Below are 16,458 nucleotides of genomic sequence, written 5' to 3'. Positions count from 1 at the left end.
GGGGGGGGGGGGGGGGGGGCAGGGTTGGTCTTACCTACACTGGCATGGGAGGGGTGGGAGGCATTGGTTAATGGTACAATGTGCAAGACAATTATCTGGGAGAGGAAAATTAACTTCCCCTAAAGTAAAACTAAAGTCACAAGAAAACTGTGGTACCCTCTGTCAATAGACCACACTCAAAAAACTCTGAGTAAAAGAGGAACGTTATTGGCCTGGCTAATCTCTCTCTCTCTCTCTCTCTCTCTCTCTCTCTCACACACACAGCTTGAAATGCTTTTTACACATTTACACTAATGTATATCACAATGCTACCAAAGCTTTGCAAATGACCACAGAGCGGGACTGACACCCAAGTGTGTGTAGAACCACACACACACACACACACACACACACACACACACACACACACACACACACACACACACACACACATACGGGTTTTTAAGTCTTAAGAGGACTTTGCCTCCCAAACCAGTTGAAACATGGTTTTAGGGGACCCACCTTTCCCTTTGCTCTAGAGAAGTGCTGTAAACATCAAAAAAAATATTTTGCTTTGCACAACACAAATATCACTTCATATTAATTCTAAAGTAAATGAAGCTCTTTACATTACCACCTGACACTATGGTAGCATATGGGAACCTCCCAAGAAACTCCCTCCTACGACGAGAACATTGTTTGTGAGGTCATACATGATTTTCCAGGACATCAAATGAACACACACACAAACATGTCCATTCACTGTGCTAGAAGGTCAGTGATGTTTTATTGGACCTCGAATATGCACAAAAACAAAAATGACTTTTTTCCTGATTAATGAAATGCAGATTACTTATGCACAAGTACTAACGTGAAATTAAAATATTAATATTAAAATAATTAATTTTTTATTATAACTTGTAACAAAAGACTTTCTGCAACTTAAGAGTGCATGACACGAGGGCAAATTCTTTACTCCTCAAAAATTAGAAATAAACAATATTTTTCTCCTTGGCATTTTTGCCTCTATAGAAAATAATATATATTCAATTAGACATGGTTTTCCTTTTTAGTGTGATCCCTCTATTTCTAACAAAATCTCTTATATTTTGTACAGTGCGCCCTGCCAGAACAGGGTCCTCAGCTGACTTGCACTGCTGACACTCTGCCATTGTTGCCAGTTTTCCTTTGGTTATATGATCTTTAAAATGTTTCAATACAGCTGTCACCTCCTGTTTTGACCACTGTGTTCGCGACTTCTTCTTTGAGGTTTTAATTGCTGCTGTAAAAACCTGGCCCACTGTCACAGAAAAAAAACAAATCAGTCAGTATTATTTAGATGCAAACACATACAAATAACTGAAGTAGTTATACATGAGATTGCTGAGAATGATAATGTTGAGCTGGGATATAATTTACTACAGTTGAATGTGTAGGGCAGTTCTTTCAGTAAAGAATGCATACAACCTGTATCGAAAAGCTAAATTTGTGTATTAATTACAAAGGATATAAAAATAGTCATTTATGAAGAATGACACCAGAATTCCTGTGCTATAATCTGTAGTAATGTTAAACTTAACATTATTCCATTTAATTAGCACACAGACATTTAAAAGTTATGTTATCCAAGGTTTAGAAAGCTGAGCTTCACAATGGTTTAAAGATGGATTCATACCCAGGTCATACCCAAATTAATTACACATATTAACTGGCTAAATAAGGCAAGAATTCAACACATAGAATATTGCAAATAAGAGAAACAGCATGAATGTCACTACATGAATGTTACTTGATGGGAGACAGAGGGAAATCCAGATTGATCCAGAGTAGCTCTCCATATGGCTCTTTTTCAGCAAAGGTCCCCCACCACTAAAACTCACTGAGAAAAATGACCTCCCTAGAGACCTGTGACAAAAGTCCTGACTCAATTGTGTTGCTTTACTCTTATGATGATTGTACAGACTACAAGGTTTTCTTGCCACTGATCACCTGCCAAAAAATCCCAACATAGATTCACTTCCTAGTAGGGCATGCCTGAACAAGAACTTGGGCATAGTTAAATTGGTCTTTAATATATAGATGCTGATACCAGCTATAAACCTTGGAGGAAGGATGAGAATCTTACAGACAAGAGTTCACCACTGCCAGTCTCCATCCTACACGTCACAACTGTTGCATTGTCTTCTCTAGCTATACGAACCCCTTGAGACATCTCCTGTGAGATTCTGGCAGGCAAACCAAAAACCCAGACCCTTCCTCACTCCTTTACTACAAATGGCTTTGGGGAACACCATTCATGTTGCCACAAGTCCCAAAAGCATCAGAATCTATGGCAACATGTAAGATGTGCCACAACGCCAGCCAAATATACCACTTAGCAGTGGACAAACTTATTGTCTCGGTAATCAAGCTTCTTTCCATAAAAAAATCGGAATTATACTGAAAGTTACCACTGATGGAATCTGTTGAGCCTCCAGCATTATCTTCTGTAGCTGGCTGAATGCTTTGACTTTCTGTAAGAATATGGAACTGCTCAGTCAGTATACATGCAAACAATTCTAGTAGAACATGGAAGAAAAATAAACTGAATATGCTGCTAACACTGCAGAATGCATGAAAATACTTTAAAAATACCATTCAGTCTTGGTGTGCCCAAGGTAGCATCCTCTGTATCACTGTCAGGTTCAGTTCCATCACTGCCATCAGTTAAGTTGATCTCATCTTAAACAAAGAAATCAAATTGAACTAAACTGGGACAATGATGCTACAAAACATATTATGCTCATGTTTTAAAAGTATCTGAGGTGCATATAGTTAACCAATCCAGATGAATGTGCTCAGATTTCACATATTTATCATGAAAAGGACATAGAAGTAGATACTGTACAAAAGCGTACCTTCAATTTCAATTTCATCGAGTGATTTGCCTTGAAAGTTAGGGAGACACCCTTTTTCCATAGCAAGCAGAAGTTTGGATATTTTTGCCAGCTGAGTTGTCGCTTCTGGAAGCCTGTAATACTCACGGTGTACACGAATATCGTGCCCCAAGAAGTCAGCAACTTGATCTAATTCATTGTTTTTCAAATTAAGAATTTGTGATAGAGTGGCCACGTGTTTGCGCAAATGTGTTGACCTGAGATGTTGTGGATTTTGAGCACCACACTGAGTTGCATAGAGCCGCAAGCAATCTTGACCTCTGTAATGACTCTGGCATTTGGGTCTAGCAAACAAGAAGCAGTTATCCTGAACCGCACACTCTGTTCTTTTATTCACCAGAAGTGTTAGGGCATCTACCATATCTGGTGTGAGGAGGACAGCAACCTTTCGACCTCTTTTACCTCTGATTTCAACTCTACTAAAATGACTACAGAGTTTCTGCTCAAATTTGGAAAGACCTACTGCAACATCTGCGTGAAGTAGTGTGTTCTCTCTTTCCTGGAAGCTTTTGAGCTGCATTTTAGATACTTCACCGGCACGCCTACGATTGAAAATAATTACCCTTGCAAGGGTAGCTTTTGCAAGTTCTGCATAACTTTGTGATGATGATGTTTTTTTCAGGTTTTCAGATGCTGCATTGGCAGTAGTTTCCAGGTGTTTATGAAGGAGCTGAACATCATGAGTGAAAGGCAGTGTTGACGGTTTATTGAATTTTGCTTCATTCATTGTGCTTAAAGCCCTGTGTGATATTAGCTCAGACCACTTGGTGGTATATAGCTTTCTGAATGTCTCAGTTGACTTAATTAACTCTTCATCTTCTGCCATTAGACCTCTGCAGTGGATGAGCTCGCAGACCTTTTGCAATGTGTGGCCCAATTTCAATGCTAGGCTTGGCCTTTGGTAGTAGTTTTTTTCTTCGTCATGACCTGACACTTTCTTCACAGCTTCAATAACATGCTGGAAATTAGCTGGTTTTATAGCTTCCTCAAGGCTGTATATAGAGGACTCACTGCGCAATGTTATCAAAAACCTCCCAATTTCTCGAAGCTTCTGACGAATATATTCAAACTTGGTAGGGTCATTTCCATGTTTGTTGAAGAATGACTGCGCTAGCTGAAGAATGCAGAAGTCATTGCGTACAACAGAAGATATGTCATCTTGCTTCATTGCACTCAAGAGCTTCCAAACTCCTCCAGATATCTGCTGCAAAGATGTAGACTCTGCCATGGCAGCCAAACCCAACACTCTGGTCCGTCCCTGATGTTCACTTACTGAACCTGGCTTTGAGGAACATCTTCTCACATGTCGCCATAGTTCTTTACGCCCAAACATTGCTTTGCAGTACATACAATGCACAAACTGTTTTGAATCACAATCTTTGTTTGGCCTTCGTTTTACTTTAAGCAACCCATTTCCTTTCTCTAATACATTGGAATTATGCCGATAGTTCCCCTTGTTCCGAATTTTTTCTAGTAGTCTTTTGCGTTCTTTTGAGCGTTTTGGAAATGACAGTGCTTCTGCAACTTCAACTTCAGTCAAATGGGTTTTTAAATGACGAGATATTTTTGACTGTGGTTTCCCACAAATGTAACAGTAATTCTTATTTTCAGAACAAGAAATGTCTGATGATTGAAGACATTTCTCAGCTCCAGCCATGTTACCCTTTGCTCCTGCCACTGATACATCCTTATAATCTCCAGGCAAATCAAGTGCACTAGTACCACCTATTATTTCCAACTGCTGTTCACTTGTAGGTGTTTTATGGTCTTTTCTGGGCAAAGAAACACGATCTGATCTATTAATTAAAGCGTCAACTTTTGATGATCTTTTGATCTCTGAAAGGCGTTTAACTTGACTGGTGCTTGAAAGTAAATCTGTCCCTTCTGCAGAACTGTCTGACTCATTGTCTGATTCTCCACTTGTCAACTCCTCCAGACAACAAAATAAATCATCCTCATTTAAACAAGACACTTCCCTGGCCTTCAAATACTGTGAACCTTTGCTTACACCTTCCTGGTTCAACTTTGTTTTCTGAGATTTGGTGCACTCTGAGGTGGCAACTTTCACGTTCTGTTCATTTGAGGAACATTTGTTTTGGACATTGTTTACATATCCTGCTGCTAACTCCACTGAACTGCACGATTCACTGTCTGAGTCTGGGACATATTCCTCATCTGAGAGTGACACTTCCTCATCAGAACTTGAAAATCCTATATCCTAGTATCAGAAAAGAGAAAATCACTATGTAGCATTTGTGAAGAGAGATGGTTCATAAGTAAAACTGTAAATATACTGTACTCACCCATGAAAGTGGTTCTTCATCATTCTTTTCAAATTTTGCAAAGCAGTTCTTGTGCCAAAATTTAGAGCACACTATAAGAGAGAAATAAATTGTACTCATATTTCAAATGTATTTAAAATAGGGACACAAATTGTGGCTAATTCCTTTAATCCACAATCAACCCCTATTAGGCCATGATTAGATAAACCCTTAACTGATAGGCATAACAAAAACACACACACAAAATACCAAAGCGTCTTTGAGTTTATGTAAAAGCACTATATAAATAAAAATGTAAAAACAAAGAATGCCCTAGCTAAAAAAGTGCCAGTTTAACATTGGGTCTATGGATGATAATTACATATGTAACAATATAAAACAGTTTAGTCATAAGCGATGATTCCAGGGCTTATACACTTCCTCACAATTAGGATTCATGAAACACAAGTAATATTACCTCTCAATATTACCTCTCAATACATTGTCTCAATATTACCAAGTAATTTTGAGACAGAAAAGTAAAGTTTTTTGATGAATAGCTAATGCCAGGTCTTAACAGCAATCATGTTTGCAAATAGTGAGTTATCTTTAGGATGCTGTGAAGTAACAAATATTTGAATGGGAAGTTTGTACTCAACTACTCTACAAGACAAAGTGCACTGCAAAGAAGATAACTGGCAGTAACCTGGGTTATATAAAAAGCATGTAGAGAGACTTCAGATATGGGGTTTTTCATTATTTGTGATAGAAAAGGTATACTGGTTTATGGTGTTAAATTAGTTAAGTATATAAACAACACATTGTTTATGCTTGTATTTGAGGGCTCATTAACCCATACAAATGTTACTCTGCACTGCACATTTTGCAATGCATGGCATAACTGTCAGATAAAGCAGCATTCCTTTTTTCATTGTTGGAGGTGTTTCTGTGTATTATTATGGTGCATTCTTGTGGTATATTCCTACTACTGTGCCTTCATATACACAAGTAAAAACATTCCTGGCTTGAATGATAAAACCTCTTCATATCACTTTGTGTTTATGGGAAATGAATCATCTAACTGAGACTGGTGATCAGACAATCTGAACTTTGGCGATCATTAATTAATTTAGTGTTAACATTCCCAATTCAAAGTCAGAGAACACAGGGCAAATGCTACCTTTACTACCTGAATTACACCTTCCAGTTTTTCTCCACCAATCCAAAATCACCTTCAATGACACTAATCTAGCAAAGTAACAATTTGACAAATACTGCATAAGAAACACTTTAAAAAAACCTGCATAATATTACTTACTATCTTAAATACTTGCAAGGACTGTTACTGACCTTTACACCTCAGACCAATCCACTTGAGTGGCGCCACAGGTCCAAAACATGCAGAACATTTGTCCATGCTTGAAAAATTTGCATGGATGACCTCATGCTTACAGGGCTGCTGAACAAAACAAAAAGGAAATTACATTCTGAGTGGGAATTCTTAAAGGCTTTTTAAAAATGACACTAAAAATCACAATATCTCACTATAATTCTGTAGATGGCACACCTACATGTCAAGTATAATTAAAACCTTGCATTACCTTCTCAACATTCTCATTTGGAAATGATGATCTGTGACCCCCTGTCTTGCAAAAATCAAGTTTGGTGGCTACCTTCAAAACAGATTAAATGAAGAAGTTCAGATAAACACAAAAAATAATATCTAGACCAGCAGTCAATAAAAACTGCTAGAATCATTGTCATAATTCATAATTTGGGCAGGCTTAGGACCAAGATCACTGACCTCTCAGACAATGTCAATGCATAAAACACATGCTTATGGGAACAGAAACAACTCTTGCAATTATTTGTGCCAGCTTCCATCCATTTTCCAAACCACTTATCCTACTGGGTCGCCCGGAGCCTATCCCAGAATCAATGGGCACGAGGCAGGGAACAACCCAGGATGGGGGGCCAGCCCATCGCAGCGCACATTCACACACCATTCACTCATGCTCACCTATGGGCAATTTAGCAACTCCAATTAGCCTCAGCATGTTTTTGGACTGTGGGGGGAAACCGAAGTACCCGGAGGAAACCCCACGACGACATGGGGAGAACATGCAAACTCCGCACACATGTGACCCAGGTGGAGATTCAAACCTGGGTCCCAGAGGTGTGAGGCAACAGTGCTAACCACTGCACCACCATACCGCCCCATGTGCCAGCTTCTTGAAGTAATATTTCTACTCATTGGAGTATATGAATAAATAAACTTAGTGAATCATTAAGGAGATATAGAGAGGTCATGAAATCGTTTACAAAAACTAGAAAACTATAACATGTAACATACAGTTCAACAGCTTCAATTAAATGGTGTCTGTACCTCCCCACTGTCCCAATTCAACTGAGAATCAGTTTGGCGTTTTGTGCTCCTACAATACACAAAGTGCAAAATAAACTAAAATAAACTAAATAAGCTAAACACAGTAGATGCTTATTCCTAAACACAGTAGATGCTTATGGTTGCTGATCTGGTGACCCATAGATAATCAGCTGAAGTTCACGTGATTGAATCAGTTGAACAATAGTACTGTAAGACTTAGGTCTTGCAGATCTATTTCTATTTTTAAATTTGTGCCACTCATCAAAAGCTATTTTAATTACAGAAAACTAAGGAATATTATATATATTCTAAGTAGCAACTAGTGGAATTAATAATTAAAGTCACTCATCAGTAATCTAGTATTCTCCATGACCATCCAGTGCATCCTTATGGCATTATTGTTGCGAACTTATTTAAAACCACTGTACAAGACCATTTATGACATGCTGAAACATTTGCACGATGCTCTTAAAACCTAATGTACATGCAAAACACTACTTTCTATAAGTAGTATATGCTCCAGTGTGGTGAACCCGCTCAAAAACACAGCAAAAGGCCATCTATGACATAAATTACAGCTTCATATTAAGAAGACCCCCGAGTCCATGTTTCTGTCAAACACTATATACACACACAACTGATAAAACTCTACGCCGAAACACATTTGCAGGGTCCTCTTAAAACCTAGTGTACCGCCAAACTAGGTTTGTGTTTACACACTTACCTCTTCTGTCTCTTCTCTTAGGACATCTGCATGCTGTCCTTCTGGCAACAACTGGACATTCGTAGTCATTCCCACATCGGTTATGTTCTAGAAACACAAATAAAAATATAATTCCATACTGCACATAGTAGTTATGCTGGAGAGAGCAGAATGTTAACAGTAAATGAAATGCTCCTACCACACATAAGCAAAACTATACAACTAAATCAGTACAAAAAAATTACATAAAACTATCATTGACAGAACTGCATTTCTAATATCTAAGCTCCTAATGCATCGCACATAATGCAAATTACCTGTTCCATTTCTTTGCTAAGTGATGAGTTATCCATCAGAGTATTGGCACAGGGGTCTCCCTCAGAAACAGCCTACAAAATAGTTTTCAGAACAATATTTCATGCAAAACACTGCTTGCTATAAGTGGTCTATGTTCCAGTGTGGTGAACCCGCTCAAAAACACAGCAAAAGGCCATCTATGACATAAATTACAGCTTCATATTAAGAAGTCCCCCGAGTCCATGTTTCTGTCAAACACTATATACACACACAGCTGATAAAACTCTACGCCGAAACACATTTGCAGGGTCCTCTTAAAACCTAGTGTACCGCCAAACTAGGTTTGTGTTTACACACTTACCTCTTCTGTCTCTTCTCTTAGGACATCTGCATGCTGTCCTTCTGGCAACAACTGGACATTCGTAGTCATTCCCACATCGGTTATGTTCTAGAAACACAAATAAAAATATAATTCCATACTGCACATAGTAGTTATGCTGGAGAGAGCAGAATGTTAACAGTAAATGAAATGCTCCTACCACACATAAGCAAAACTATACAACTAAATCAGTACAAAAAAATTACATAAAACTATCATTGACAGAACTGCATTTCTAATATCTAAGCTCCTAATGCATGGCACATAATGCAAATTACCTGTTCCATTTCTTTGCTAAGTGATGAGGTATCCATCAGAGTATTGGCACAGGGGTCTCCCTCAGAAACAGCCTACAAAATAGTTTTCAGAACAATATTTCATGCAAAACACTGCTTGCTATAAGTGGTCTATGTTCCAGTGTGGTGAACCCACTCAAAAACACAGCAAAAGGCCATCTATGACATAAATTACAGCTTCATATTAAGAAGACCCCCGAGTCCATGTTTCTGTCAAACACTATATACACACACAACTGATAAAACTCTACGCCGAAACACATTTGCAGGGTCCTCTTAAAACCTAGTGTACCGCCAAACTAGGTTTGTGTTTACACACTTACCTCTTCTGTCTCTTCTCTTAGGACATCTGCATGCTGTCCTTCTGGCAACAACTGGACATTCGTAGTCATTCCCACATCGGTTATGTTCTAGAAACACAAATAAAAATATAATTCCATACTGCACATAGTAGTTATGCTGGAGAGAGCAGAATGTTAACAGTAAATGAAATGCTCCTACCACACATAAGCAAAACTATACAACTAAATCAGTACAAAAAAATTACATAAAACTATCATTGACAGAACTGCATTTCTAATATCTAAGCTCCTAATGCATTGCACATAATGCAAATTACCTGTTCCATTTCTTTGCTAAGTGATGAGTTATCCATCAGAGTATTGGCACAGGGGTCTCCCTCAGAAACAGCCTACAAAATAGTTTTCAGAACAATATTTCATGCAAAACACTGCTTGCTATAAGTGGTCTATGTTCCAGTGTGGTGAACCCGCTCAAAAACACAGCAAAAGGCCATCTATGACATAAATTACAGCTTCATATTAAGAAGTCCCCCGAGTCCATGTTTCTGTCAAACACTATATACACACACAGCTGATAAAACTCTACGCCGAAACACATTTGCAGGGTCCTCTTAAAACCTAGTGTACCGCCAAACTAGGTTTGTGTTTACACACTTACCTCTTCTGTCTCTTCTCTTAGGACATCTGCATGCTGTCCTTCTGGCAACAACTGGACATTCGTAGTCATTCCCACATCGGTTATGTTCTAGAAACACAAATAAAAATATAATTCCATACTGCACATAGTAGTTATGCTGGAGAGAGCAGAATGTTAACAGTAAATGAAATGCTCCTACCACACATAAGCAAAACTATACAACTAAATCAGTACAAAAAAATTACATAAAACTATCATTGACAGAACTGCATTTCTAATATCTAAGCTCCTAATGCATGGCACATAATGCAAATTACCTGTTCCATTTCTTTGCTAAGTGATGAGGTATCCATCAGAGTATTGGCACAGGGGTCTCCCTCAGAAACAGCCTACAAAATAGTTTTCAGAACAATATTTCATGCAAAACACTGCTTGCTATAAGTGGTCTACGTTCCAGTGTGGTGAACCCGCTCAAAAACACAGCAAAAGGCCATCTATGACATAAATTACAGCTTCATATTAAGAAGACCCCCGAGTCCATGTTTCTGTCAAACACTATATACACACACAACTGATAAAACTCTACGCCGAAACACATTTGCAGGGTCCTCTTAAAACCTAGTGTACCGCCAAACTAGGTTTGTGTTTACACACTTACCTCTTCTGTCTCTTCTCTTAGGACATCTGCATGCTGTCCTTCTGGCAACAACTGGACATTCGTAGTCATTCCCACATCGGTTATGTTCTAGAAACACAAATAAAAATATAATTCCATACTGCACATGGTAGGAATGCTGGAGAGAGCAGAATGTTAACAGTCAATTAAATGCTCCTACCACACATAAGCAAAACTATGCAACTAAATCAGTACAAAAAAAATTACATAAAACTATCATTGACAGAACTGCATTTCTAATATCTAAGCATTGTTTCACACAATGTTCAAACACAAAATCCCAGTAATCTCTGCAGTTCTCATCAACACCATATCCTCACAGACAATGCTTTTGTCAAGCACACTTTCACACGCTGATCTCCCTTTTGCAGGGACAGAGAATTACCAGCATTCTCTCTGCATATCCTCATTCAACACACATCTATATCTCCAACTACTTAAACCTAATAATCACACATACAAGAGTTTAACTGAATTACTTTCCCTGTCCTCCCTACCTCACTTGATGTGCTCTGCTCTTTTGGGTGCAGTTGGTCTTTTTCAGTAGCCACCTGTAAATATTAGTTATATATTATGATATACGATAATCATTGTCAATGAGAAAGGCTTGAGAAAAAGAATATAAACTAATGAAAATACTTTTAATCACTTAAGTAACATATCTGGATTTCACCCTTCTTTTGCAGAAGGATGATTATTTCTAAATGGTTCTTTCATGTCTAAATACCTTGCATCTCCATGGCCAGTCAGAGTCACCGTAGTTATATGTAATTTCTTCTCCAGGACTAATGCTTCTGGTTGCGAATAAACATAGATGGGGCTTTCCTGATATGGTGATTTTTTTCATTTTGCTGTTTGGGCTAACATGGTCATCATTCACCAGTCTCCCAAGGGAGCCATCGTCTCGGGCAGCATCAATGCTGTATCACATAAAGTGAAAAGTCAGAAAAACTACCATATTCTAGTAAATATCAGAGCACTAAAGACATTTAAAAATGAGTATGTCAGCAGTCACCAAAGGCTTATATTATGTTAAAGAACATGCAATGTCATACATACCAAAACAATTTTCCATTGAAATAAAATTCAAACATGAACACTTTGAGGGCATCATGATATATTTTCTGTCTACTTTCACATTCATGCCTGCTGATGAGTTGCCCTCTGTATTCCAGAAGAAAATCTCCCCTCTCAAAATGGAATCTGCTGTATACCCCACGGCCTACAAGAGATAGCAAACACTAGATTAAGATCAGCCTCGAATGCTCCTGCACGATGATCCCTGTTAACAATAAGCACCATAACATTAATACACAAAAAAACCCTGGATAAAATCAAATATTCGTACACAAACTTTAAATTTACCTTTATATGAATTTATATATTTCACATAAAGTCCATCTTTGTCTTTACATGCAGATATAAAATATGCAGCCTCTTGTTTTGGAGAAAGTTTTCTACTTCTCAACTTCGAAGAAGCCATCTCCTCCTGTGAAGAATGATTGATGTTTATTCATATATTCAGTTTATATTATTTAGTTTATGTTTTAAGCAGATATTTAATGCATGACATCCCTTTTATTCTACAAATGTAATTCAGTAAGAACGAATGACTAATAAAGTTTGTTGGGAAATCGAATTTACCAAATGAATTCTGGATATGAGCTAACCTAAAGAGCACAGATACAGCCATACTATCCTAAGGACTTATCGCACGACACCGAATCATCCTCGGTGCAATATTTACACAATGAAATCGCTTTATCTGCACTTAATGACTACATAGTGTTCACCTTTGAAACAGAATACGATCGACAATCTGGTATTTATTGTAAATTTCGAAGCAATGCAGATAATGCTTCCGTATTAACAGGGATTAGGAATGTGTAGGCAGTGCCGGTGCACGTATTCGTCACGTAGAGTTCGGTACATCACTTCGGTACACCAGCACTGGAGAGTGTATAATCGGCGAGACCAAGACAGTCTCCCGGCTCCGTTATACCCAACTCGGTTGCTGGAAACATATCCGACATGCTAACTGATTTGAGACGACATCATCCAAGTGTATGTGCGACCAGAGAAAGGCAGAAACAACCTCCGCAAGTTATTCTCCGTATGGCATTTAAGCAGCTCTGCCAGAAAATTCTAACCTGGCATAAAAATTATCGCTACGTAACTGCGGCCATACTCGGAAGTAGGCGACAATTGGATTGTGTTTTCCCTGCTGTAAAGAAATTGCACCGAACCACGAATCCAAAACCGAAGTTTTTCATTATAGTTATGATGTTTTATTTTAGATGTTTTTATTTATTTTACATATTTATTTTTACAATGTGCGAATAAAAGTCTCTTGGGTTTTGTTAATCAGACACGTCGACAGATTTTAATCTTATAAATGAGTTGGTGGTCTCAGTATTAAAAATAAATAATTTAAAAACATATTCTGTTTTCCCTGCTGTACCGAAATTTCACCGAACCATGAATCCAAAACCGAAGTTTGTATCGAACCGTGCATTTTATGTATGGGTACACCCCTTGGAATTTGCATTTAACTCCAGCAATTTGAAAAGAAAACTTAGTCTATTATTCTATTATAAAAACAATTTTCTTACCTGATTACAGTCTGTTCCACGACTTGGATATTACAGGATATTGTAGTGTCCTCTTAGTCTCCTGCTGAAGTCCACCGATAGAAACGAGGATTCGCAGTGAATGACATACCTCTCAGCCAATCACAACCTTAGATGGCTAGTCCAGAACTAGCCAATCAGCAGCCGTAAATCTTAACGCAAGTGTTATTCTGGTGTTTCTCCGGCTCCAGCCTACAGAGGGCGCGATGCTGAATGCAGAGTTTACACTGTGTGAACTGGTTTTCGTGGTTTTGTGGTGTAAGAGGACTTGGCCCCAAAGTTTGCAGGGGGGGTTTTCTAACTTAGATAAATGCATCTGTATTACAGGAATTATGAGGACACCGTCCCTGTCCTCATAATCCCAAATGTCCCGATAATGTCGGCACGTAATCAGGTGAAAAGTCCTGATAAATCATAAAAACCAACGCACACACACACACACACACACACACACACACACACTCTCTCTCTGAAGTGCTTTAAAAACATAACGGATAAATTATTTTATGTGCAAACTGGGAGGGGGCAACAAAAAGTCGCAAAACACACATGGAATCGATCCCCTCCCCCATCACAACCAACCCTCGGTGAACGAAACCAGAAAGTCAGTCATTGGCATCCCGGGTTCCGGACTTTGCTGAAATGCACGACCGGTGCGGGTTCTGGCGGGGGCTGACTGGGGGCAGGGGGGGTTGGCCTGGTGAGCAGCGCGGCAGTCGCCTTCCACGCATCACGTCTGTGCCAGCTGCAGCTCCTCCAGGCCGTCTTTGCCCAGGTGGTAACGGGCCAGGTCCTTCCGCGTCACCAGTCCCACCACCTGGGCACCGGGAACATGATTGGTACGTAGAACAGGGCATAGATAGCTGGTTATGTTATGAGGGAGGGGTGGGAGTAGCACAGGAAACCAGGGTGATAACCTTGATCTAGATGGATGCCCAACGGCCACTGGCTGAAAACCGATGCAGTAATTTTCGAATTTTACAATGAGAATGGAGATATGTGCTGGAGATGACGAAGGCCTGAGGACCTCGCAAGGCAGACGCACCTGGTTGTCACTGTCCACCACAATGAGGTGCCGCAGACCAAGGGCCCTGAACAGCTTGAAGACACGAGGAAGCGACGTCTCCTGAAAAAGAGGCAGAAGAACACAGTCGCAGAACATGACTGTTTAGTCAAATGTGTCTCTGGTTCTCAAGGACCAAGACCAAGGCTGAGACTGAGACTAGTACCTGCGTGACAGTGTAGGGGGTGGGATTCATGAACTCCGTCAGGTCCATCATGCACTCCCTCTCGTCTTGGGACACATGGATGGACTGGATCGGAGGGAAGCGAGGGTAGGCATCCCGGAAGTCCTTCAGCTGCAGTTTGCGCAGATTGAGACGAGAACGAGCCCGTTCCACAAACACCTGGTTGAAAAGAGTACACCGGTCACAACGTGGATGAGCACACTTCTCATTGGCTTGCTGCACTGACATTCGCAACCGTGTACGCAGTAAACAGACCCCTCATTGGTCAATCGCACTGCCAGTCACATCCAGGTATTCAATAATCAAACCCCTCATTGGTCAGCTGCACTGTCATTCACAGGCATGCATATACACCAAGCACCCTGATAGGTGTTAGTGTGGACAGACATGCTCCTTATTCAGCTGACCTCTGCAGGAACCTTAGGTCACACTCACCTTGTGTTTCAGGAGCACGATAAGCTGGGAACGCAGGATTAAGCCACAGATTTTCCCTGGCTAAGAGCACAAAATTCAGATTAGCAAAGCCCCAAAGTACATCATGTGACAAATCTCCAGGAAAACAAAATCACCCCTAGTGGGAGGGACATACCTCACAGCCATCACTCAACCCGGAGACTACAGGGAACCCGTTGTGATTGGTCGAGGTGTTGCTGAGCACATCCACAATAGTGCCCACTTTCTCCACCAGGTTGAAGCAGGTTACTGGAGAGCTCATAACCTCCCTGAATGGACAGACACACCAAACCTGAATATACAGTGAGAATGAAGCACCAATGTCTTGCTAAAGGCGTGTACTGGGCTCATTGAAGCATTAGCAGGGAAAATCCTGTAGGGGGCAATATACCTGGCAGTCAGGGAGTGGGAGGTGGCTGGGGCATCCCAGTGCAGGAAGGGCACACTCTGCAGCTTGATGTGGATGTCGTATAGCCCCTGTGGGAAAATTCGAGTCACTCAGAAGAGCTTAGGATCACATCTGCACAACATTCATAAGCTGCCACCCCTTGAAGTTTTACTTCCTCTAAGCAGATTTGCTGGCACATTGAGGAACAGAGAAGCGAAACGAGCTGTCACAGCATGATGTGCCACCTTAAGTTAGACAGCTGTGCAAAAACAACGGAAGGGTTCTCAAAATCAGTCACTGGAAGGACAGATGAAAAAAAGATGGCGTCAGACTGGTGGCTAGCTGCACCACCCACACCAAAAGCAAACATGAGACCGGAGCAGTTAACGAAACACGACTGGCCCGATTCCAAGTTCTGCACGGTCTGAAAGGCGATGAGCTCATCACTCACTGACAGGCTCACACATAATGCCAAATGGACCAACCCGCTCCAACCCGAAACGTCAACACTGACCTCCACGAAATAATCGCCCACGATCTTCGCCGTCATCAGAACCAGCATTATGGGTAGGCCGTAGGTGACATTTCCGGTGGCTTCCACCATGATGACAGTCAGGCTGAGGGTCATCCTCACGATCCCACCTGGCAAAGACCTTCGTAAACAGACGCAAACCCGAAGCCTCATGTGCCTCCATGCACCTCTAGACGAGCTCTGAAAAGCAGGCTGACCGCGGACGGACACTCACCAAGCTGGGCGGCGGCTCCAATCAGAGCGTACTTCCCAGGGTCGGCCAAGGTCTGTCAAACGAAACGCCACAAATCATAAAACATGCTCATTCAAAAACTTCGAGGGGGCTTTACTTCCAACAAACATTATGTTAAACTACA

The 16,458-nt window shown here is 40.4% G+C and overlaps 1 protein-coding gene and 1 long non-coding RNA gene across 6 annotated transcripts; both read right to left on the bottom strand.

Moving 5' to 3' along the window:
- Nucleotides 1-733: 733 nt before the first annotated feature.
- Nucleotides 734-8,115, bottom strand: LOC125729214 (uncharacterized). Of its 5 annotated transcripts, none has more exons than XM_049005666.1 (8): nucleotides 7,563-8,100; nucleotides 6,778-6,849; nucleotides 6,527-6,635; nucleotides 5,219-5,289; nucleotides 2,877-5,133; nucleotides 2,614-2,700; nucleotides 2,430-2,492; nucleotides 734-1,279 (listed from the first exon to the last, which is right to left on the bottom strand). In XM_049005666.1, the coding sequence occupies exons 3-8, from the start codon at nucleotides 6,591-6,593 to the stop codon at nucleotides 1,026-1,028; spliced, it is 2,799 nt and encodes a 932-aa protein (XP_048861623.1). In that variant the 5' UTR covers nucleotides 6,594-6,635; nucleotides 6,778-6,849; nucleotides 7,563-8,100; the 3' UTR covers nucleotides 734-1,025. The 5 variants fall into 5 exon arrangements, 4 of the variants coding, with proteins under 4 accessions (XP_048861623.1, XP_048861624.1, XP_048861625.1 ...); XM_049005667.1 differs by having other exon boundaries at nucleotides 6,527-6,632; XM_049005668.1 differs by having other exon boundaries at nucleotides 734-1,884; nucleotides 6,778-8,115.
- A 3,023-nt stretch (nucleotides 8,116-11,138) lies between these two features.
- LOC125729215 (uncharacterized) lies at nucleotides 11,139-13,936 on the bottom strand. The gene is made up of 5 exons (XR_007389674.1): nucleotides 13,465-13,936; nucleotides 12,218-12,341; nucleotides 11,912-12,074; nucleotides 11,580-11,772; nucleotides 11,139-11,403 (listed from the first exon to the last, which is right to left on the bottom strand). It is a non-coding gene; the product is annotated as an uncharacterized LOC125729215 (long non-coding RNA).
- Between the last annotated feature and the right edge of the window lie 2,522 nt (nucleotides 13,937-16,458).

Source organism: Brienomyrus brachyistius, unplaced genomic scaffold, assembly GCF_023856365.1.
Source record: "Brienomyrus brachyistius isolate T26 unplaced genomic scaffold, BBRACH_0.4 scaffold579, whole genome shotgun sequence".
In the NCBI taxonomy this organism is placed as follows: Eukaryota; Metazoa; Chordata; class Actinopteri; order Osteoglossiformes; family Mormyridae; genus Brienomyrus; species Brienomyrus brachyistius.
The sequence above is the reverse complement of the archived record's forward strand: the minus strand, read 5'-3'. Positions and strand labels throughout refer to the sequence as shown.

Bases quoted from the DNA above. Each gene is read 5' to 3' on its own strand.
- LOC125729214 (XM_049005666.1), bottom strand. From the start codon at position 6,593: ATGGACAAATGTTCTGCATGTTTTGGACCTGTGGCGCCACTCAAGTGG. The intron at 5,290-6,526 runs GTCAGTAACAGT...TCTCTCTTATAG, and splicing joins GATTGGTCTGAGGTGTAAAG to TGTGCTCTAAATTTTGGCAC. The intron at 1,280-2,429 runs GTAACTTTCAGT...TTTCTGTGACAG, and splicing joins CTCAACAGATTCCATCAGTG to TGGGCCAGGTTTTTACAGCA.